We start from the raw sequence: 24,842 nt of genomic DNA on the forward strand, positions 1-24,842 counted from the left end.
CAAACCTGATTTGTCTATGTTACTTCACAAAAATTATAAGGAACCTTAGTTAAATATAAACATAGAAATATACATGTTTTCCTAAGTATAAGACTTCGAAAGAACTTATATCAGATTCCAAGTTAATGAATGATTGAGTTGCCATGGATTTTTTTTCCCGGAACATTGTGAAACATGATAAGAATAAATTGAGTCAAGTGTTGTAATTATTCTAGCTTATTCATGTTATTGTTTTTAAACTGGTGAAATTGCTGCTAAGCCATCACTTTACATTTTATTTCATCTTATTTGCATTTAGGATTAATTTGCATCTAGTTAATTAATTAATTTTAACATCTATCACCCCAAATTATTGTGTTTTCTTTACCAACTTGTAAGTTAATAATTTTACAATTATTTGATTAACAGATACAATCCATGTGGAGACGATAACTCTTTTACTTATTACTTGATAATGATTGTATACACTTGCACATTCTGTTGCGAACCAGTGATGTATGGTGGATGATCTGCCACAACATGACATGTCAAATTAAGCTTCCATTGGACTTAACGAGCTTGTTTTCAAGGTCTTTGTCGTAGTTTTTGCTTATTTTTTTTGTTTTTTGTTTGTTTTAATAAAGGCTTAATGCATTTTATGCCATTTTGTGCTATTTTATGATCCAAAATGGCTAATTGTGCCATTGGGGACCTTAACGTTTGTTTGAGTGTTATAGGGACATGTAAGCGACCCAAATAGAGTGGAATTCAAGCCACAAGCAATGGTGTCACGATATCGGAGCTAGGATATTACAATACCATCGACAAACTCAAAATTGAGAAGATTTGGGACCAAGCTACAAGGGTACCGCGGTATCCCCTTAGGGTATCGTGATACCTACCTTATGACAACAACCCTTGAGTGGACTGATTAGGATATCGCGATACCCCTACCGTGTGGGGACCAAAAAATGATATAAAGGGCAGAGTTTGTCCACCCAAAACACTAATCAAAAGCCAATGTTTAAGGGCACTTTAGGCAACATTTTTGGGTTAGAAATCAGATATTAAAAGCCACTCTTGGTTGAGAGAAAAAGATGAGGTTGTAGTTTAGGTTTAGAAAGCTATTTAGTTTAGGTTTTCTTTCATCTTTTAGTTTAGGTTTAGAGTAGTTTTCTTTTCCCTAGCTTAGGGTTTACTTTTCCTACACATTTTCTTGTTCTTCATAGTGTTAATGGTTATTAGTTAGGTTAATTATTATTGTAATTAGGTTTATTTACAACTTTAATCTTTTTCCCTTTTTCTTATAATGACATTTCCAGCTTTAAGTTTGATGCATTTCAATTTCTTTTATGTTTAATCAGTTAAAGGTTGTTCCTTTTATATTCCTAGCTTTAGATTTCACTGTTAGATGCTTCCATATATCTTTTTTGTAAGTTTTAAAGAGTAAACATCTTAACTTTTATGTTTTCTTTAAGGTTTATGTTTTTGACTATTAAAGTTTTGATTTTTATGTTTGTTTACTTAGTTTTTAACATGGATAACTAAACTTCGAAGGGGTTGGTTAATAGAGATGTGAGTAAGTTGATTTTTAGCAAAGAGACTAAATTGCAATAAATTGGATTAATTGAATGAACCTAAAAACTTAGGATTGATGAACTTAATGGAACATCTAGGCAAGTGAGACTGAGAAGAGATCTTGTTGGGCACTAATTCATTAGTCCTAGGTTAACCAGTGAGATCGAGAGGTAATCTGGATTAATTTCTCTAACTTGATAAAATTGAGATCGAGAGGTTAATTAAATGGAGCCATTTTGGGAGTTCAAGCAGTTTAGGACCTTAGTTCAAATATTAATAAACCACATCAAAGGTAACCAACACCGGATTGTTAGTTATTTGTGAATTTTTAGTACTTTTACAATCTTCACCATTTAGTCCTTAGGATAGTTAATTTAGAAGTTAGTGTTAAAAATCTCTGTTTATACTTTGCCGTACTATAGCAATTATTGAGTAGCTAATTAGACTCCTTTCTTACATGTATTTTTTAATAGAAATTATTAAATCACCGAGTCCTTCGAGTTCGATCCTTGAAATACTTTGGTATTCTATTGTAACACTATAACACTATGTTTGGTTCAATGGAATGGCTATTCCATTATGACACGGTTTAAAATTCCAAAGGAAAACATTCGTTTGGTTGGTTGAATGCTTAAAAAATCGAATAGGGATTCCAGATTCATTCTAAAAATCGCCGAATAGCCATTCAGGGGAGGAGGTGCCGAATGGCTATTCCAACCTCTCCATCGAATGACCCTTCTTTTCCCCTTCAAAAATACCCTTTCTTAGACTGAAATTTCTCAACAGTTTCAACTTTTTTTTTGGTCATTCGACAATCTCAAGCTCAAATTAATTTAAAAGGAAGCAAATCAACTTGAAGGCCAAATCAATTGGATTTTGTTATAAGTTCAATTCAACTAGGGTTTGTTTTGCATTTTGATTGATTTTTTTTTTGGTTTCTGATGATTTGTCCAAAGGGAATTGAAATGGATTTTGCAACTATTTACGATGAGATCGATTCATTCTTTGAGTCAACTTCTCCTCTCAAAGATTCTGATAAAATCATAGACAAATTGAATCAGTTCATCCAATTTGATTCTCCTTTAGGTACAGTACCTGAAGCTAATCGATTCTGCATACGTTTTCCCCTATCGGATATTTGTTTGTATATGTAAACTGTTTCGTATTTTTCAAGAGAAGAAAAAGGGAGGAGGGTTGAGGAGCTGCTAAAACGTTGCCCAAATATTAAGAAAATTATTATTTTTAGGGTTATTTCAAAAGCTAAGCCACACAAGGAATGCCAGGTATTGGCCAAATTCACCTCATCTATTATTCAACTCATGAGGAAATACATGCATGTAGAGGTGCAATTTGAATGGGTAAAGTTCTCTCAATTGAATTTCTAAACTCAAGTCTTGTATCAGTTGTGAATTATATGAGCAGATATGCAGATAGATTTACAGAATGTAAATCCCAAACATCTTCCCTTTTTATATCTTACAATTCATTGATGTTATTTTTTCAGTTTGATAGGAAAATATATGCAATCAAAAGAATAGTTTTTTTTTTCACTCAATTGTTATTTTGCTCATTTGCTATTATTGACCATGTTGTTCTCTTCCAAAGTTGAAGATCTCTCTCATTTTTTTGCGTGCATTCATATGGAATGTCCTTTATGTATTATTTACCTTAAATTAACACCTTTAATGAAACTAAAGTTTTTTTCCCACACAAAAAAAAAACAGTTTTAAAGAGCTTTATCCAAAATTAATATTTTGTTTTGTGTGTATACACATTATACCCATAGTACGTTATACCTATAAAATGAAATCAGATGAGAATCATTGATAAAATAGCAGTCTGTGATTAGAACATTTCAAGATTAAATGGTAAGTGCTTCTCTTTTGCGGATCATAATAAAACTATCTCATCAAAGCATTTCTACAGTTTTGGAACTTGTACAATTTGCACATTTACTTAATTGTCATTTTATAACTTAGCTTTTGGTTGAACGAATTACCAGTAGTGTTTGTATCTTTGGTTCTTTAACTAAGATTAATTCTTGTGCTCTGATTTTGTGCTCTGCTTGGGTCTTCACTTATGTTTTCATCTTTTTTAGCCAACTTTTAACACACTACTCATTTAGCTTGAATTCTTGTGGAGCAGCTTGAATTGATCAATTAGAATTTTAAAGTTGGTTTTTAGAGATATGTGATGTTTATTGTTACTGCAGATTTTGTAAGAATTGAAGTTATCATCATTAAGAAAATTAAAATAGAGCATAAATATGTTTTGATGCAATGGGTTGATATTTGGTTAGTTTTATTGTAGTAAAAGCCTTAAATGAGATAAAAGCATCACTTGGATGAAGAGTTGTATATGCATGGATCGGGGAGATCCTTGTGGTGATGGTGATTTACCGCCTTGGTCTGGTGTAACATGTTCGACTCAAGGAGACTATAGAGTCGTTATTGAATTGTATGTATCATATATGTTATGCATTCTGTTTTTGCTTAATATGCTTATTAGTGAAAGGGATATGTCTTTGCTTCACAAACGCCATCTAATGAGCAATGCAAATGCCTTTTGCTATTGATTCTTGTTCTATATTTCATTCCAACTTGTATCTATATCTTATGTTACGATTTTGGGGGAAGATGCCGAAATGAATACCGTTCTGCCATGATTGAATTCTAATGCCTTCGTTTATCTAATGAACAATGCAAATTTATTTCACTATTGATTCAACATTCTATATTTCATTCACATTTATGTTATATCTTACATTACGGATTGGAGGAAAGATGCCAAGGTGAATACTGTTCTACCATGATTGAATTCAAACACTTTTTGGTTTCTCATTCTATGTGTTCTTTTTTTTTTTTTTTCTGATTTGTATCTTATCTCATTTTAGAGACTACTTGAAAGATATTCAAGTGACTACTTTTCTGCCTTGATTCACTATTGTATGTTATTCTGTTGGCATGTATTGACCCTGGCCTTGAATTGTTATTATTACTATTTTCTTTTACAGGAAATGTATGCAGTATCCATTGTTGGTCCTTTTCCTATTGCTGTAACTAATTTATTGGATTTAACAAATGGATAGCTTGGAAGACCGAGTTTCTATTGATTGCAACTGCAAAAGCTTTACAAATTTTCAAGAAGAGGAGCCAATGGTTGCATGTTATTCAGGTATATTCATTCTATTGGTATTCTTGCTTTGTATTTTCCAGCTTCTAAAATACATTCAGTCATTGATGCAGGGAAGCTTTATATGTTCAATAATTTTCCATTAATATATATTATATTAAAATAACCTTGTATTATCATATTTGATTCTATAAAATACTCTCGATCAGTATTTTAAAGGAACCTTAATGCTATTCTTTGTGAATAGATACTTTCAATCAATGTTCTTTGTGAAGTTTGGCACATGTAAAAATGAAGTTGCATGAGATTTTGTGGTTACAAATATTAAATCTATATTATTCATTTTCACTTTTACATGAAATTATTATATTATACACGTCTAGCAAAGATAAATAAATTAATGTAAATATGTTATATATATATATATATATACACAACATAACAATTTTGTTAGTTCTTTTGTTGTATTTCAATATCATCTATGAGTAAAAATATTTGAGACAAGATATTCTTTAAATTACTCTTTTAAATTATTATTTAAGTAGCATAGAGATTATGATATATATGCTAAATTATTTGTTTTGCTAATAATATTCTAACATATTAAATATGCCTTATATTTTAAAAATAATAAAATAGGTTGTATATTATTTTTGTAATATTATATATTATTTTTATTAATTCATATTTTAATAATTGTTATATTAAGAATATTATTAAATTATATATTATTATTGTTAAATTATATTTAATAATAAATTTATTAAAATAGAATTAAATTATGTATTAATGTTTTTATTAAATTATATTTAATAATAATCCTATTAAAATTTAATAACAATAATCATCCTTTTAACAAAATTTACGCTAAGGGCATTACGGTGATGTCAGCTTCTTTTCTTATGCTATTACAATTCTATTCCATTCAACCAAACATAAGAATACTATTACAGTTCTATTCCATTCCATTCAACCAAACAATTGAATTGCCATTACAATTCTATTTTATTACAACTCTATTCCATTACAGCCCTATTCAATTACACTGAATCAAACGTGGCCTAAATATTATAACTGACATGTGCACTTGCAGTAAAACCGCACTTTAAATTTACTGTGTTCCAACATGTTTTGAGGATGATTTTTGCATGTGTTTGAATAATTTTTAAGCATGATCTATGTATTCCAAGTTTGGAGGTGTATTAGAAGGTATTTGTAGTGTTTTAAGCTTGATTTTTGAGTTCCTTATGTCGATGTTCTGATACCAAGTTTCCATGTATCAAAATAAGTGAGTTAGAAGTTTAATTTTTGCTCCAGGGGCCCTTAGTAGTGATACTTGACCCTATGATATCGCAACAAGTTAGATAGTCAACAAAATGTTACAGTGTCAAGTAGTTCCATTGATACAACTCCTTAACTATACCAATACCCTAGTGCTTTGCCCGGACCACTACACTATTTTGAGTTATTTTGACTTTTCAAGATCTGATTTGAGTCCTAAACACCTTCAATCATGCTTGAACCACTTTTAAATATTTTAAATTATTTCTAAAGTCTTTTAATTGCCCTAGACTTGATTTGGTTATTTTATAAAAATTTTTTAAAGTTTGAATTTTTAAATAATTCCAAAATTTCTTGTTCCTATATATTTTGATAGCATCTCCATCTACCTTGGATGTCAGGACGGACGAGGGGTGGCATAGGTGACCCTGACTTCATACGCATACGAACTTCATTGGGCCTAGATTTCTCACATGGCCACAAAAGGCCAAGTATGGGTCTTGGAGCCCATCCTTGAGAAATATAAGTTTAAAACTACTAATGTGGAAGTCTTAATGTGGATCTTGAAATTTATGGCTTCGTTGGCCTGATTGGATTGGATACCATCTTTGATACCACTATTGAAAGTCCAAAACAGCTGAACCCGAATATGGGTTTCTTGAAACTTATTAAGGAATGGAGGGATACTTTACATGGCGAAAACTAAGGAAAAAAGAAGCACACTCCAGTTAAAGAAAACTGACTGTTTTAAAATTTAAAGTTAAACAAGAAAAAATTAGTAATGTTGTGCTTGCTAAAAATTTCTAGATTGGCTACGAGGAGTCCTCATACCATCTGCATCTTATCCGACCAACCATGGAGCTCGAGGAATTTTCAACAGCCATGGGATGGTGTGAGGCCCTTGCTATAGTGTCTTCTAGGCCTTGTATCGAGGAGGTGGACTCCTACCGTCAGGTCTGGAACTGATTCCTTGTTCTTTTGTTCAAGAACTAGAGAATGACACCTCCTGATCTCTTTGACTCTGTTTTAGCCATGCTTTATTGTTTTTGGTTTCTTTTGTCTTGGCTCTGGTGTACATCAAATGGATGTTGTTGCGTGGTGTTTTCTCGACCACTTGTGGAGTCGAAACTTACGCATGACTCACTCTCATGGTTGTTTCATCCGATGGGGTTACCTTCCTCCCTGGATTCCACCTCTTTGGTTTGCCTTCCTCGTTGTTTTTGATCTGTTTTATAGCTATTATCTTTTGAACCTTTGGTCTTTTGTTCGGACCTATCTTTTGTAACCACTGTTGTTTGTCAGCTTTTAATGACATTGATATGTTTCCGACCAAAAAAATTCAACATAAGTAAGGGACATCAGACGATTCAAAAATGAAACCAAACAATGAGCAATTTGTGCTTCTAGAACATTCATCTCTTCCTCATTGTCCTAACTTGGTTTTCAAATTCTGACAAAAACACCCAAAACTATACATCCAATCAATGTAAATCCAGCACCTGACACATTGCATGGACAACACCTGCATCAATCCAATTCCTTTACAGGAAGGTGCCAAAAAACAAAATTCAAAATATTGCCCCCAAAACTAACTTTGTCCCTTCTTCACATTTTTGTTAAAGCCAAGCATCTTCCACCCCTTGCCTTTCTAAACGCAAACCTCTGCAATCTCTCCCTCTATACATATCCATATATACATGTATTTATACATTTATGTCTGTTGATAGTCCTTTATATTATTAATGGAGATGGGCGAAAAGATGAATAAGGAGGCATTAGTGGTTTGTAGTGATAAGAGTACGGGTATTGGGATAACCGTGTGGGACTTGGAAACTGGGGAACAACTCCTTCATATCCCCACCTGTGCTGCCGCTCCTCATGGGCTGTTTTGTTTGAGAAACCAGTTCATTGTAGCTTCTCAAAGCAACAGGCATGGCTCTTTTGGTGGTGGGTCTATCTTTATTTGGCCATTGAACAAGGTAATAAGCTGATCTCAAACTTTGTCTTTGGAAATGGCATCATACGGTTATTTGAGATATGGAGGATTTAGTTTTCTACAATTGATAGATTTTGATTCTTCCTTTATGCCTTTATGTGTGAGTACGCGTGACATGCAAACTTCACTAGTGCTCACAGTGACTGCTCTATTTTCCTGTTTTTAATCCCAAATCCCAAGTTAAATTGACCTTTCTTTTGTTTTGCATGATCTTTGAATTTAACCCCCCTTTCCTGCTTTTCCTAATAGAAACATAAAATGGAATTTGACATTTTTTCTAGTATTGCAATTCATGTATACATACATAAGTCCTTGTTGGAAATTTGATGAAAGCAACTGACATTCTGTAGATCAATGTTGCTCCGGTTTTTCATTTCGCTTGAAGTATACATCTCCCTGTCCATACTTGTATGTGACACATTTTTAGCCATGAGTATGGGGAGACCATTCATGTGCTCGGAAAAAAGATTAAAAATTGAATATGTCCATGTCGGCTACGTACCTGAGTCTGAGTAGCTGTAGATTGCCGGTAAATAGCTAGACAGCTAATTTATTAAACCATTAGTGACTAAAGGGCTTTGTTCTGCTCAGTCTGTATCATTTCTGAATGTCCCTTTAATGTCCCATGCATAAGCTGTTGTATGTCTTCAAAAAAATGCTAAAAGAACTAGTACTAGAATCAAACTCTGTTATACCATAAGAAACTTCTTCTTACATCCTTTTTATCCCCTCTTATCTCCAGCCTCAGTCACCATTGCGGAGCTACACATTGGAGGCAATGGGCCCCATTTCTTGCACAAAAGATGGCTTATATATTGCGGGTGGAGCTACTTCCGGGAATGCTTATCTTTGGGAGGTAAGTAACCACTCTCATCTGTCCTCTTTGTCCACAAGGGCGAATCGGTGAAGAACCAATCCTCCATTTCATCTGAAGAATACAATTCATGGAACTTTTATTTCAGTAGCTATAGTGCCTTGAACAAACATAGTCATCATCTAGACCACCTGCAAATGCTGTTGGTTGTTTGTATGTATTGATCAATTCTTTAATTTCAGTGCTAAAACCTAAAAGCTATAGTGTCTAGGCAAATGAAAGCACTATCTCAGCACTTTTATGACTTGATGAAATTGATCAGGTTACCAGTGGAAGATTGCTGAGAACATGGCATGCTCATCATAAATCACTGAAGTGTATGGTCTTCTCTGATGATGATTCACTTCTTATTTTTGGTTGTACCGATGGAATCATCTCTGTTTGGTCTATGATTAGGTAAAATTTTATGCTTTTTGCCAGTTGGCTGATGGCTCCAATAAATAATTTTAACATTTGATGCCTCAATCTAACCAATTTGATTGAAGTTTGGTAGATGTGGAAGATTCTGGAAGCTCACCTTCTTTGCTCTATTACTCATCAGAACATAGATCTTCCATAACTGGGTTAGTAACTATGTCCGCTGGTGCACGTTCCATTTTCATATCAAGCTCTCTCGATGGAACATGCAAGGTCAGTCAACATGACATTACTATTCAAGAATTGATTTATTTTTTCTGCTGCATTGCAACTTTTTTTATTAGAGGGTGATAAAATCTGTATTAGCAGGTTTGGGAACTAGTTTCTGGAAGGCATTTACAAACATTAGTTTATCCAATGTCAGTGACAGCCATCGCTTTTCATCCGATAGAGCGGCTCCTTTTTTCTGGTAGTGTAGATGGAAATATATTTGTTAATGTGCTTGACATTGGAGCAGTTGAGGATTGTTTCGTTACTACGGAAGATCAAGCATTTGTGCTAAAAGTACACAAGTAATGTGTAATGTATGGTGCTTGAAATTTCTTAAATTCTCCAGGATAACTAAATTTTGTTGAAGGCTTCTGTCGATATGGCATTAGAGTTGTTCTTGTAGTAATACTCACTGCTTTTTGCCTATGTAAATATAAATTCTATGAGGAGACTTAAATAATGGAATCTTATTTGCAGTGAATCTATAACTGCATTGACTTTTAGCGGATTTCATCTGATATCTGCATCGGAGGATTTTACATTCTGCCTATGGGATACAATTAACCGGGTGGTCCTTAGAAGATTCAACAATAGAAAAGGTAAACGTTAAACATTTCATTTCTTTTTCACCTTCTGCCTTTTGAAGAAGTGATATCTTTCTACCATATTTTCCTGCTACTTCATTTTAGCACTAGTTATATGTCTGTTTCAATTGTCAAACAGGTGCAGTGACTAATATGGTTGTGATTAAGCAGTCTTCATTGTTTCCCATCTCAAACCATCAAAGAGTTACTCATCAATTCCAGGTGTCTTTGCTCCAAAAGTATCCTCAGCCTTCCAACCCAGGGAAGGGGATGGCTACGTTCCTTTCTTTTCCAGCTTCCCACAGCAAGCCACCTCCCACTCATTTCCATGGAAACAATTTGCTAGACCATTTAATATCAGGTTCAGAGGTCTCTCTCTCTCTCTCTCTCTCTTTTTCTTTTTTTGGCACATAAAGATACTTGGGGGATCATTTTTCATTCCCTTATATCCATCTTCAAATATGTGCCGCACATAGGTGTCAAATACAGGTTTAAAAAAAAAACGTTTGGGTAACATAGGTGACAAGTGGTGTTGCTTGTTAAAAGTAGTGAAAAACATGGTTTGTGGTAGATTTGATGATATTCACACTACAGTTGCCAGTCTTGCTTTATATGGGTGTATGGGATCCAAAGCTCATTTTTTTCCAAGTTTTTCTAGATGCTTAGAAGATCGTACCCTCATATCCATGTCCGAGTGTGTGTTGGACACAAGTAATATAGGGAAAAATAGTTCGGGTAACATAGGTGATATTAAAAGAGTGGTTAGCTGTCAAAACTACTGATTTGATGATCCGTGTCATGTTGTATCCATGATTTGATCTGATGATGACTAAGGATAGATTATATGTGTTTTGGTTTTTCATGGGCAGCAAGAAGAACAAACACCTGCTATGCTGCAAACGAAATTGGAGAAAAACATAGACGATCGACTATGGGTAACAAGCATGACAAAGCATGTAATGGAGATAAGCAAGCATTTGCAATGTCGTTTGCTGGATATGATGCAGTGCCGGTTGCTATGCAACCCGTATGAACTAGATTCATCCCCAAAGAAAAAAAGACACAAAATTCAGTCTCAAAATCAAACTCCTACGGAGCAATCTGAGTAATTTCAAATTTTGTGATTATCAAATGGAGATGTATCCCTTCACCCTTTAAAACTATCTTTCTACTGTACTTTTTTTAATCAAATTTTGCCATGGATTAAATATCAATAGTAACCCCCATTTTCCTGGTGCAAGCAGCATCGGAAAGAAAGTCTGTCATTTCATATATTTTCTTCTTCAGATAATCCCTCACTTGAAACCTTAGCTTAATCCTTAAAAAATCATGAGATATTCCACTTTCTAGACCCTTATAAGCTTAGTTTGAGCCTTAGAGAGCTAAGATTTGAGGAAGAAAATGCAAAGAAAGTTAAGAAAGCATGAAAAAAATTAAGAAAATTTGGGTTCATATTATATTTTGTCTCATTTCAGTATGAAATTTGTGTTTATGTATATATTTGAAAAAGAAAGAGGTTTAAAAAATTGGAAAAATCAAGAAGGGGAGATTAGTAAGTAGTGATAATTTTGAGCTTCATAAATTATGTGCTCTCTTGAATTCCATTTTTCCATAAAATATTTATGTTTGTGTTTTTTTGAAAATGTCGAATGCTTTTATTGAGTGTTTTAGAAGTGACAAAATGATATAGGACTTGTGCATGGCCAATGAGTTGATGGTTTTGAGAAATGAAATCATTAACAAGTAGTAGGCAATGAAATTTGAGCAAAAAGATTACTAGTAGACAAGCAATGGAAAATACTATGAATTGTTATAATGTACTTAAGTGTGATGATATGTATATGAAATGACAATTGGTTGAGAATTGGACCTAACTTGAAATGTGAAAAAATATAAATTTTTATTGAGCTTATACTAGCTTAGTTATGCAAATCTTAATTACAAAGGTTTAATGAAAATGGGTGAACTTCAAAATTAATTGATAAATGAGAGATTAGATAGATAATTGATGTGGTTTGAATTGAATAAGAGGAGAAAAGTAAGAAATTTTGTCTTGAATTTTTACTTATTAAGATTTAAGAGTAAATCCCATAAAAAGGGAATGAAGGATTTGTAGCAAATGATAATTGATTTAGAACTTTAAACAAGTGAATAATGATGTTAGTAATTAATTTCTATAAGAGTAAGAATTTGGTCTAAACATGTTTAATCATGGTAACATAAGCTAGTTGCAATAACAGTAGGGTGCAACTTTAAAAATTTATCAAAAATTTTAGAATTTGAGTTAGAATCTTATATGGTTGAAAATTTTATTAAATTTAGTTTTTAAAGAAACATGTTAGAATTAAGTGACCCAAATTCTTATTTAAATAAAATACGATGGAAAATAAAATAAAAGTAAAATCCATAAAGAACTAGACTTCTTTTATTTTATTTTAGAATAAGGTTTTAAACCTTATTAAACTCCATCTATTTTATATTGATTAGGATAAGGTGTTTCAATCCTACTAGAATATGGCTTTGCAAGCCTATAAATAGACATAGTCTATTCCTCTTGTATTTGAGTAAAAATTTTTCGACATAGTGAATTTTCTTCTCCTCTTGCTGGGTTTTTTTCCGAAAGGGTTTCCACGTAAAATTTATGTGTTCTTTATTTTTATTTATTTTATTCTATTTTATTTTTCACAAATTGGTATCGAGCTTCCGGGTTATTCATCTCGATCACGGTAATGGCGTCTTTGAAGTATGAAATTCATTGTTGGATCGCAACACCGATTTGCGTTGTGGCAAATTAAGATGCAAGCGCTTCTTGCAGATGGATCTAGAGGATGCCCTGCTAGGATAGATAAGATGCCTTCGACATTAACAGATGAAGAGAAGAAGCGTAAGGATCGAAAGGCATTAACACAATTACATCGCATTTGTCCAACGAAATTTTGCGGATGTGATGAAAGAGAAAACCGCCACGCATTATGGAAGAGGCTAGAACAAATATGTATGTCGAAAACTCTAACAAGCAAGTTGCATATGAAGCGGCGTCTTTATGCTCATCGTTTGGAGGAAGGTGCGTCAGTACACGAACACTTAACAGTGTTTAAAGAAATTCTCTCAAACTTGGAGGCCATGGAGGTTCAAGATGATAAGGAAGATCTAGGGTTGATTCTACTTTGTTCGTTGCCCGTCTTATTCAACCTTTAGAGACACGATTTTATATAGCCGCGAGTCTCTCACGCTTGATGAGGTTTATGATTCTTTAACCTCGTATGATAAGATGAAGCATCTTGTGGTTAAACCCAACTCTCGGGAGAGGGTCTCATTGTTCGTGGGAGACAAGACCGGAATGTTGATGATGATCGTGGTAGAACACGAGCGGAATCCTCGTGGTAAATCTAAGGGTAGATCGAAATCTTCAAACAGAGGTAAAACTTGCAACTTCGCAAGAAGAAAGGGCACATTAAATCTGAGTGCTATAAGCTACAAAATAAGATTAAAATGGAGGTGCGAATCAAAAGGAAAACAGACCAAAAATTCGGTGAAGCTGATGTTGTAGAAGACTACAACGATGGTGAACTTCTAGTTGCTTCATCAATGATTCTAAAGTAAGCGAGGTGGATACTTGATTCAGTTGCACCTTCCACATGAGTCCCAATCGGGATTGGTTTACAACTTATGAAACAATGATCTGAAGGTGTTGTTTTGATGGGAAATAATGCTTCATGTAAAATCGCGGTGTTGGAACAATTAAAGTTAAGATGTTTGATGGAGTTGTCGAACACTTAGTGACGTGCGGCATGTTCCGAATTGAAAAGAAATTTAATTTCGTTGAGTACTCTTGATTCAAAAGGGCATGATACACAAATGAAAGTGGGGTTTTAAAGATTTCAAAGGGTCCCTTGTTGTGATGAAAGGGCAAAGAAAGATTGCCAAGTTATATGTTTTATGTGGTTCTCTTCATTCTCGGTGATGCAATTGTCGCTTCCTCTTCCTTGTCGGATGATGATATTACTAAACTTTGGCATATGCGCCTAGGGCATATGAGTGAGAATGGCATGGCGAATTAAGCAAAGAGGACTTCTTAATGGGAAAGGAATTTGCAAACCGAATTTCGTGAGCACTTTGTGTTTTGGGAAGCAAAAGAGAGTTCGATTCACTAGAGGAATCCATAACACGAAGGAAACGTTGGAGTATATCCATTACGATCCGTGGGGGCCGTCCAGAGTGCCTTCGAGAGGTGGAGCTAATTATATGCTAACCTTTATTGATGATTTTTCCGAAAAGTTTGGGCGTTCTTCCGAAGCGAAAGCGATGTGTTTTCCACATTTAAGTCTTGGAAAATTATGATTGAAAACAGACGGAAAACAGATAAAATACCTCCGTCATGCACAATGGCTTAGAGTTACGCTCGATGAGTTTAATAGATTGTGCAAGTCGGAAGGATCATGAGACACTTGACGATTCGTCATACTCCACAAAGCAAAAGCGGCGTTGCGAGCGAATGAACGAACGATCATGGAGAAGGTTCGATGTATGTTGTCAAATGCCAACTTACCGAAGTCATTTTGGGCGTATGACCTCTCTTGCATGTTTTTGATCAACCGATCTCCATCCGCTGCCATTGAGAAAAGACTCCACAAGAGGTATGGTCCGTAATCCCGCTAATTATTCGATTTGAAGATTTTGGGTGTCCTGCGTATGCTCATGTTGATAATGGAAAATTGGAACCAAGATCCATTAAATGCGTTTTCTTGGTTATAAAGTGGTGTAAAAGGCTATAAGTTATGGTGTCCTGAAAATAGAAAAGTTGTGATTAGCAGAGATGTTGTTTTTGATGAAACCGCTATGCTACCTAACTTATCTCTTAAAGACTCTTCCAATAAAGAAAACCAAAAGCGGTGGAGCATCGATTAATCTGAATCAACTCCTCAAGCCAAGACAAAATTGAGAATAGAGTTGCTTCTTCACCGCAATACTCTATCGCCAAAAACAGGACAAGAAGAGAAATTAAACCTCCAAAGAAGTATGCCGAGGTTGATCTAGTTGCTTATGCTTTAAATGTGGTGAAGATATAGATACTGAATCAAGAGCCATTTAATTATTCTCGAGGCGATTAGTGTGAAGACTCGAGAAAAGTGGATGTTTGCTATGCAAGAGGAGATGGAATCACTCCACAAAAAGCAGAACATGGGATCTTGTAAAACTTCCTAAAGGTAAAAAGGTCGTTTCGTTGTAAATGGGTGTTTAAAAAGAAAGAAGGGACTCGTGGAGTTGAAGAACCGGATATAAAGCAAGGCTTGTTGCAAAGGTTACAGATCAAATTCGAGTGGACTTCACAGATGTGTTCTCTCCAGGTTGTTAAGCATAGTTCGATTCGAGCTTTGCTTGGTATTGTGGCCATGCATGATTTGGAGCTTGAGCGGTTAGATGTAAAACGCATTTTGCATGGAGAACTTGAGGAAGATATTTACATGCAACAACGGAAGGTTTTATAGTCTCGAAAAAAGAGGACTATGTTTGCTTGTTTGAAAAGTCCCTTTACGGTTTGAAACAGATCACCAAGACAATGGGTACAAGAGGTTTGATTCCTTTATGACTTCTCATGATTTCAAAAGAAGTAGTTTTGACAGTTGTGTCTACTTTAAGAAAAAGCATGATGGTTCTTTTGTGTATCTACTTCTTTATGTTGATGACATGTTGATAGCAACAAAAGATAAAGAGAGATAAGAAAGGTTAAAGCCCAACTAAGTGAAGAATTTGAGATGAAAGATTTAGGACCAGCAAAGAAGATACTTGGTATGGAGATTCTCGAGATAGAAAAGCAAGTAAATTGTACCTAAGTCGGAAGGTACATTGAGAAAGTTCTTTGCGGTTCAATATGCAGTGCTAAGCTGTTAGTACTCCTTTAGCGACCATTTCGGACTTTCATCGGCCTTATCTCCTCAATCGATAATGAGATTGAGTACATGTCACATGTTCCATACTCTAGTGCAGATAGGATCTCTCATGTATGCTATGGTTTGTTCACGTCCGATTTATCATATGCGGTCGGTCAGCTTAGCGATACATGGCGAATCCTGGTAAAGAACACTAGAAAGCAGTTCAGTGGATTTTAAGATACTTACGAGGCACTACTAATGTTTGCTTATAGTTTGGAAGAACTAAAGATGGAGTTATAGGGTATGTTGATGCTGATTTTGCTGGAGACCTTGATAGAAGAAGATCTCTCACAGGTTACGTCTTTACAATCGGAGGTTGTGCAATTAGTTGGAAAGCCACTTTGCAAACTACGATCGCTTTGTCTACCACTGAAGTCGAGTACATGGCGATTCTTGAGGCTTGTAAAGAAGCTATTTGGTTGAAGGGACTATTTAGTGAACTCAATGAAGACCTTCAAATCAAGACGAGATTTTGTGACAATCAGTGCCATCTTTCTTACAAAAGATCAAATGTTTCATGAGAGAACAAAACACATTGATATTCGGTATCATTTTGTTCGTGATATTATTGCTCGTGGTGATATTGTTGTGAGCAAAATTAGCACTCATGAAAATCCTGCAGATATGATGACTAAGTCACTTCCTATAACCAAGTTTGAGCATTGCTTAGACTTGGTTGGTGTTCATTGTTGAAGTTAAACCCTTAAGGGTTTTTGGAAGAGGTGAAGAACTTGTTTATTGAAAGTTCGCGATGAAGAACTTGTTCATTGAGAATTTGTGTCAAGGTGGAGATTGTTAGAATTAAGTGACCCAAATTCTTATTTAAATAAAATACGATGGAAAATAAAATAAAAGTAAAATCCATAAAGAACTAGACTTCTTTTATTTTATTTTAGAATAAGGTTTTAAACCTTATTAAACTCCATCTATTTTATATTGATTAGGATAAGGTGTTTCAATCCTACTAGAATATGGCTTTGCAAGCCTATAAATAGACATAGTCTATTCCTCTTGTATTTGAGTAAAAATTTTTCGACATAGTGAATTTTCTTCTCCTCCGCCTGTGGTTTTTTTTCGAAAGGGTTTCACGTAAAATTTATGTGTTCTTTATTTTTATTTATTTTATTCTATTTTATTTTTCACAAAACAAATAGAAATTGTATTCGAATTTTGCATCGATAGATAAAAATATTTTAGTAAAGGTAACTTGAAACTACCTAACAACAATCTTATTTTGATTTGAAAAATTGCTTTACTATTAAATTTTGAAATTTTTATAAGAGAAAGATAATTGAGTTTAATTTCTAAACCATCAAGTGGATCTTAATCTTTAATTTTATGTAATGATATATAAATAATTTAATGACATGTATACGATTAGACAAGACTTGTAATAATAGTTGAAATTTGAGTAGGAAGAGGTTATCTTTTGTCAAACTTAAGTGTAAATACTCCATGGAATTTCATTGTGTTGTGTTTAAATGATAGATTTAAATAAGAATGTAGAAATACACCTAATATTTAAATTTAGTTGGAATAATAAATGGTTAAATGTTTAGTAATAAAGAGATTTGAGGTATGAATTGGTTAATAGAGAAACATCGATTGTGATACGTGAAAGATAGATATGGAAATTCAAAATGTATATATTAATGAAAATGCTAAACCAAGTAGTGATTAAACGAGTGACCTTGAATCTTGAGTAGAGAAAGTGGATTGTGAAATAACAGATAAATTATTGAGATTTACTCTCTGATATTGATGATTGAGTACGAATGGTACATATATGTATGTTTGCTCTATATTATGAATCGATGTGGACAATGATATCATAAATGGAATGAATGTATGTTATGTTAATTGAGATTGTTTGCGATCGACCCTTAAAAACAACGAACAAGAAAAGTGGAGAAGATCGAATACACAAATTTTACGTGGAAAACTCCTCTAAAGAGGATAAAAACCACAGAGAAAGGATGTTTCGACTTTTCACTGAATGAATAAACAAATAAAAGTACAATATGGAGAAAATAAACTTAAATGTACTAAATGTACACACCCAAACCCTGAAAACAAATTCTTAATTGGGGACTGAAATTCTCTCCATAGCTATCAAGAAATTCTCTCCAAAACTTATAGGCGACTACATCTTGTCACCCCCAAAAGAAAAGCCCTGTAGTACTACATCTTTAATTATCTTAAAAAACAATGACACAATGGCCTCTTTAAATAGGCTAATATTAGGGCTCTAATTGTACCAAAATATACCTGAAGTAATTAGAGTTTAATTGGGAAAAGATACCAAATTTTAACTAGAAGAAGAAATTTGGTCAAGTGGGGAACATGTCGCCACGTCGTGACATCGTCTTTGGCTCATCGAGACGACGGTTCTCGTTGAGACATGGTGTGTCGTCAGGACGTCAGCTCTTCCTTAGTTGTAATATATTAGTGGTAGTTAGTCGTGATGTAATTGACATGCCAATAGAAATATATAGCACGTTTGGTATCGGATATAGGGATTTGTATAGGATATTTGTAACACCTTGAATTTTTCTAATTTCTCTACTATTAGATTATAGGGACTTCATTCATGATGGTGGAGTTAGAAATTTTGACCTATTGAATTTGTTAGTGTTAGAATTAAGTGACCCGAATCCTTATTTAAATAAAATATAGTGGTAAAATAAAATAAAAGAAGAATCCATATAGAATTACACTTCTTTTATTTTATTTTAGAATAAGGTTTTTTAAACCTTATTAAATTCCATCTATTTGATATTGATTAGAATAAGATATTTCAGTCTTACTAGAATATGGCTTTACAAGCCTATAAATAGACATAGTCTATTCCTCTTGTAATAATTCGAATTCGACATAGTGAGTTTTCTTCTCCTCTGCCCATGGTTTTTTTCCCGAAAGGGTTTTCTCGTAAAAAATTATATTCTTTATTTTATTTTATTTTATTTTTCACAAGTTGGTATCAGAGCTTTCGGGTTGTTCATTTCGATCACGGTAATGGGGTCTTTGAAGTATGAAATTCTGCTGTTAGATCGCAACATCAGATTTGTATTATGGCAGATTAAGATGCAAACAGTTCTTGCGCAGATAGATCTGGAAGATGCTCTGCTAGGGATAGACAAGATGCCTTCGACATTAACAGATGAAGAGAAGAAGCGTAAGGATCGAAAGGCGTTAACACAATTACATCTGCATTTGTCCAACGAAAATTTGTAGGATGTGATGAAAGAGAAGACTGTCGCTGTATTATAGAAGAGGCTAGAACAAATATGTATGTCGAAAACTCTAACAAGCAAGTTTCATATGAAACAGCGTCTTTATGCTCATCGTTTGGAGGAAGGTGCGTCTGTACACGAACACTTAACAATGTTTAAAGAAATTCTCTCAAACTTGGAGGCCATGGAAGTTCAATATGATAAGGAAGATCTAGGGTTGGTTCTACTTTGTTCGTTGCCCCCGTCTTATTCAACCTTTAGAGACACGATTTTATATAGCCGTGAGTCTCTCACAATTGATGAGGTTTATGGTTCTTTGACCTCGTATGATAAGATGAAGCATCTTGTGGTTAAACCCGACTCTCAGAGAGAGGGTCTCATTGTTCGTGGAAGACAAGATCGGAATGCTGATGATGATCGTGAAAGAACACAGGAACGGAATCCTCGCGGTAAATCTAAGGGTAGATCAAAATCTTCAAACAGAGGTAAAATATGCAACTTTTGCAAGAAGAAAGGGCACATTAAATCTGAATGCTATAAGCTACATAATAAGATTAAAAAGAAGGCTGCGAATCAAAAGGAAAAACAACCAGAAAATTCCGGTGAAACTGATGTTGTGGAAGACTACAGCGATGGTGAACTTCTAGTCGCTTCTGTCAATGATTCTAAAGTAAGCGAGGAATAGATACTTGATTCAGGCTACACATTCCACATGAGTCCCAATCGAGATTGGTTTACAACTTACGAAATAGTGTCTGAAGGTGTTGTTTTGATGGGAAATAATGTTTCGTGTAAAATCGCAGGTGTTGGAACGATTAAAGTTAAGATGTTTGATGGAGTTGTCAGAACACTTAGTGACGTATGACATGTTCCAGAATTGAAAAGAAATTTAATTTCGTTTAGTACTCTTAATTCAAAAGGGTACAGATACACAGCCGAAAGTGGGGTTTTAAAGATTTCCAAAGGTTCCCTTGTTGTGATGAAAGGGCAGAGAAAGATTGCCAAGTTATATGTTTTGCAGGGTTCTACTGTTACTAGTGATACAGCTGTTGCTTCCTCTTCCTTATCAGATGATGATATTACTAAACTTTGACATATGCGTCTAGGGCATATGAGTGACAATAGCATGGCAGAATTGAGCAAAAGAGGACTTTTTGATTGGTAAGGAATTTGTAAACTGAATTTTTGTGAACATTATGTTTTTGGGAAGTAAAAAAGAGTTTGATTCACCAGAGGAATCCATAACACAAAAGGAACATTGGAGTATATTCATTCGATATGTGGGGGCCATCCAGAGTGCCTTCGAGAGGTGGAGCTAATTATATGTTAACCTTTATTGATGATTTTTCCAGAAAAGTTTGGGCGTTCTTCTTGAAGCAGAAAAGCGATGTGTTTTCCACATTTAAGTCTTGGAAAATTATGATTGAAAAACAGATAAAATACCTCCGCACAGATAATGGCTTAGAGTTTTGTTTTGATGAGTTTAATAGATTGTGTAAGTCAGAAAGGACCGTGAGACACTTGACAGTTCGTCATACTCTACAGCAAAACGGCATCGCAGAATAAATGAACAGAACAATCATGTAGAAGGTTCGATGTATGTTTTCAAATTCCAACTTACCGAAGTCGTTTTAGGCAGAAGCAGCCTCTACTGCATGTTTTTTGATCAACCGATCTCCATCCGTTGCCATTGAGAAAAAGACTCCACAAGAGGTATGGTCTGGTAATCTTGCTAATTATTCTGATTTAAAGATCTTTGGGTGTCTTGCGTATGCTCATGTTGATAATGGAAAATTGGAACGAAGATCCATTAAATGTGTTTTTCTTGGTTATAAAGCTGGTGTAAAAGGGTATAAGTTATGGTGTCCTGAAAATAGAAAAGTTGTGATTAGCAGAGATGTTGTTTTTGATGAAACTGCTATGCTACCTAACTTATCTCTTAAAGACTCTTCCAATAAAGAAAATCAAAAGTAGGTGGAGCATCAAATTAATACAGAGTCAACTCCTCAAGCCAGTACAAAAATTGAGAATAGAGTTGTTTCTTCACCACAATACTCTATCGCCAAAAACAGAACTAGAAGAGAAATTAAACTTTCAAAAAAGTATGTCGAGGCTGATCTAGTTGCTTATGCTTTAAATATGGATGAAGATATAGATGTGAATCAAGAGTCGTCAAATTATTCTGAGGCGGTTAGCTGTGAAGATTCAGAAAATTGGATGTTTGCTATGCAATGGGAGATGAAATCACTCCATAAAAACAGAACATGGGATCTTGTGAAACTTTCTAAAGGAAAAAAGGTTGTTCGTTGTAAATGGGTGTTTAAAAAGAAAGAAGGGACTCTAAGAGTTGAAGAACCTAGATATAAAGCAAGGCTTGTTGCAAAGGGTTACAGTCAAATTCCAGGAATGGACTTCACGGATGTGTTCTCCCTAGTTGTTACGCATAGTTCGATTCGAGCTTTGCTTGGTATTGTGGCCATGCATGATTTGAAGCTTGAGCAGTTATATGTAAAAATTGCATTTCTGTATGAAAATCTTGAGAAGGATGTTTACATGCAACAACCAGAGGGTTTTATAGTATTAGAAAAAGAGGACTATGTTTGCTTGCTGAAAAAGTCCCTTTTACGATTTGAAACAGTCACCAAGACAGTGGTACAAGAGGTTTGATTCCTTTATGACTTCTCATGATTTCAAAAGAAGTAGTTTTGACAATTGTGTTTACTTTAAGAAAAATAGTAATGGTTCTTTTGTGTATCTACTTCTTTATGTTAATGACATGTTAATAGCAGTAAAAGATAAATGAGATATAATAAAGGTTAAAGCCCAACTAAGTAAAGAATTTGAGACAAAAGATTTAGGACCAGCAAAGAAGATACTTGGAATGGAGATTCCCAGAGATAGAAAAGCAAGTAAATTGTACCTAAGTCAGAAGGGGTACATTGAGAAAGTTCTTTGCAGGTTTAATATGTAGAGTGCTAAGTCTGTGTACTCCTTTAGCAGCCTATTTCAGACTTTCATCGGTTTTGTCTCCACAATTAGATGATGAAATTGAGTACATGTCACATGTTTCATACTCTAGTGCAGTGGGATCTCTCATGTATGCTATGGTTTGTTCACATCCAAATTTATCATATGCAGTCAGTGCAGTTAGCAGATACATGGCGAATCCCAATAAAAAACACTGGAAAGTAGTTCAGTGGATTTTAAGATACTTACGAGGTACTACTGATGTTTGCTTACAGTTTGGAAGTACTAGAGATTGAGTCATTGGGTATGTTGATGCTGATTTTGCTGGAGACCTTGATAGAAGAAGATCTTTCACAGGTTAATCGGAGGTTGTGCAATCAGTTAGAAAGCCACTTTGCAATCTGCAGTCACTTTGTCTACCACTGAAGCTAAGTACATGGAGATTACTGAGGTTTGTAAAGAAGCTATTTGGTTGAAGGACTCTTTAGTAAACTCAATGAAGACCTTCAAATCAGCATAGTATTTTGTGACAGTCAGAGTACCATCTTTCTTACAAAAGATCAAATGTTTCATGAGAGAACAAAACACATTGATGTACGGTATCATTTTGTTCGTGATATTATTACTCGTGATGATATTGTTGTGAGCAAAATTAGTACTCATGAAAATCCTGCAGATATGATGACTAAGTCACTTCCTATAAACAAGTTTGAGTATTGCTTAGACTTGGTTGGTGTTCATTGTTGAAGTTAAACCCTTAAGGGGTTTTATGGAAGAGGTGGAGAACTTGTTTGTTGAGAGTTCGCGATGAAAAACTGGTTCATTGAGAATTCATGTTAAGGTGGAGATTGTTAGAATTAAGTGACCCAAATCCTTATTTAAATAAAATATAGTGGTAAAATAAAATAAAAGAAGAATCCATATAGAATTACACTTCTTTTATTTTATTTTAGAATAAGGTTTTTTAAACCTTATTAAATTCCATTTATTTGATATTGATTAGAACAAGGTATTTCAGTCTTACTAGAATATGGCTTTACAAGCCTATAAATAGACATAGTCTATTCCTCTTGTAATCCTTCGAATTCGACATAGTGAATTTTCTTCTCCTCTGCCCGTGGTTTTTTTCCCGAAAGGGTTTCCACGTAAAAATTTGTGTGTTCTTTATTTTAATTAATTTTATTTTTCACAGTTAGAAATTCAAGAATTTCTCATATCATGAGTTCGTATTTAGATTTTAGAATTAATATAGTAATTTTTTTAGAGTGAGGTAAAATAGTCAAAATTACCATTTCCCTAAGGTGTTACATTCCTTGGCGGAGTAACTATTATTAAATTCAATTCATTTGTTATTTTAATTACACTATTAATATTAATTAATGTTTACAACTTAATTTAAAAACTTATCTAAATTTAATTTGAGCTTCCGACATCTCTCGTAACAATTTGTAATTGAATAGGGACTAAATTACAAAGTTGACAAAACCCCGAGCCGCCGTCGCAATATTGGGGATTCCTCGTTGCGACGTCACTCACTGTCTTCGCTTGTTGCGACATGGTGAACTTGTCCTCGCGACGTCAATTCTATGTTCAATTGATTTCCATTCTATTATTTCTTATCACTTACAATCAAATTTATATACCACAATTCTACCAATTTCACCCTACATATCATTCACATGTAACTATTTTCAATTTCTATACCATATGATTCTAGATCAAATTTATGAGATTAATACAAGTATCAAAGTTTTACAAATAAATCCATAAATACATCATATTACAATTATTCACTTAATGTCTTAACAATTCATTTAAACTATTCTTATGTATTAATAATTCTATCATTTTAATAATTTCTTAGCATCACACTCTTCTACTATTTTTCCTCTTCCTCTTTCTCTCAATTTCTCATCTTTTATGTACGTGTAATTATACGAGAATTTATGGCTTTTGTATTGTATGCCTATATGCAACATTAATTTTAAATCTACTATTCACATAAATTTTGCAAAATTATCCACTTGAGTAACAGTCGCTAAATTATTTATATCTTCATCTATTGTGTTTCAAATTAAGACATGTTTGTTGTTTTTGAATCTAGCCCAATGACCTTTCTATCATAAAAAATTTAAAATTTCCTCTTATGCAAATTAATATAGTAAATTGTTTTAGTTTTCCCCTGTTCTGTTGCTAGGCAACTTTTACCCTTCTTCACTAAAAATTAATTATCTTTCAGTACAGGACTTGTATAATATTTTTGTTTGTTTCCTTAAGATTAGACTCATCAATATTTTAAACATATAAATTTCATCTAATAAACATTTTTACAATTTAAAATAAATTTTCAAAGTCAAAACAAGATAATATGAAATCATTCGACCTTATCTCGAAAAAATTAATATATCTCATGATTTATTATTCCTTTACTTACACTATTTTTTATGATAAACTAGACTCAATAAGCTTTAATTCTATATTTAATTCAACTTCTAAATCGATTTATACAATTTTTTGTGTATTGTCAAAGTTGGACTACTGTTGTTGTCTGAAATTGTTTTAATAAAAAATTTTACTTATTATCACTTATATCAACATTTAACTCTTTTTTCACTTATCAAACTTGTTAGGATCGACCCGATTTAAGCAACGAACAAG

At 33.9% G+C, this 24,842-nt stretch overlaps 1 protein-coding gene across 1 annotated transcript; it reads left to right on the plus strand.

Annotated features, from left to right (window-relative positions):
• Window positions 1–6,590: 6,590 nt before the first annotated feature.
• Window positions 6,591–11,308, plus strand: LOC108458252 (protein ROOT INITIATION DEFECTIVE 3-like). The gene is made up of 8 exons (XM_017757573.2): window positions 6,591–7,949; window positions 8,709–8,822; window positions 9,103–9,236; window positions 9,326–9,470; window positions 9,567–9,769; window positions 9,945–10,066; window positions 10,191–10,420; window positions 10,921–11,308. The coding sequence occupies exons 1-8, from the start codon at window positions 7,713–7,715 to the stop codon at window positions 11,158–11,160; spliced, it is 1,425 nt and encodes a 474-aa protein (XP_017613062.1). The 5' UTR covers window positions 6,591–7,712; the 3' UTR covers window positions 11,161–11,308.
• Window positions 11,309–24,842: the final 13,534 nt, after the last annotated feature.

The sequence above is a fragment of the Gossypium arboreum genome, chromosome 1, assembly GCF_025698485.1.
Source record: "Gossypium arboreum isolate Shixiya-1 chromosome 1, ASM2569848v2, whole genome shotgun sequence".
NCBI classification, from domain to species: Eukaryota; Viridiplantae; Streptophyta; class Magnoliopsida; order Malvales; family Malvaceae; genus Gossypium; species Gossypium arboreum.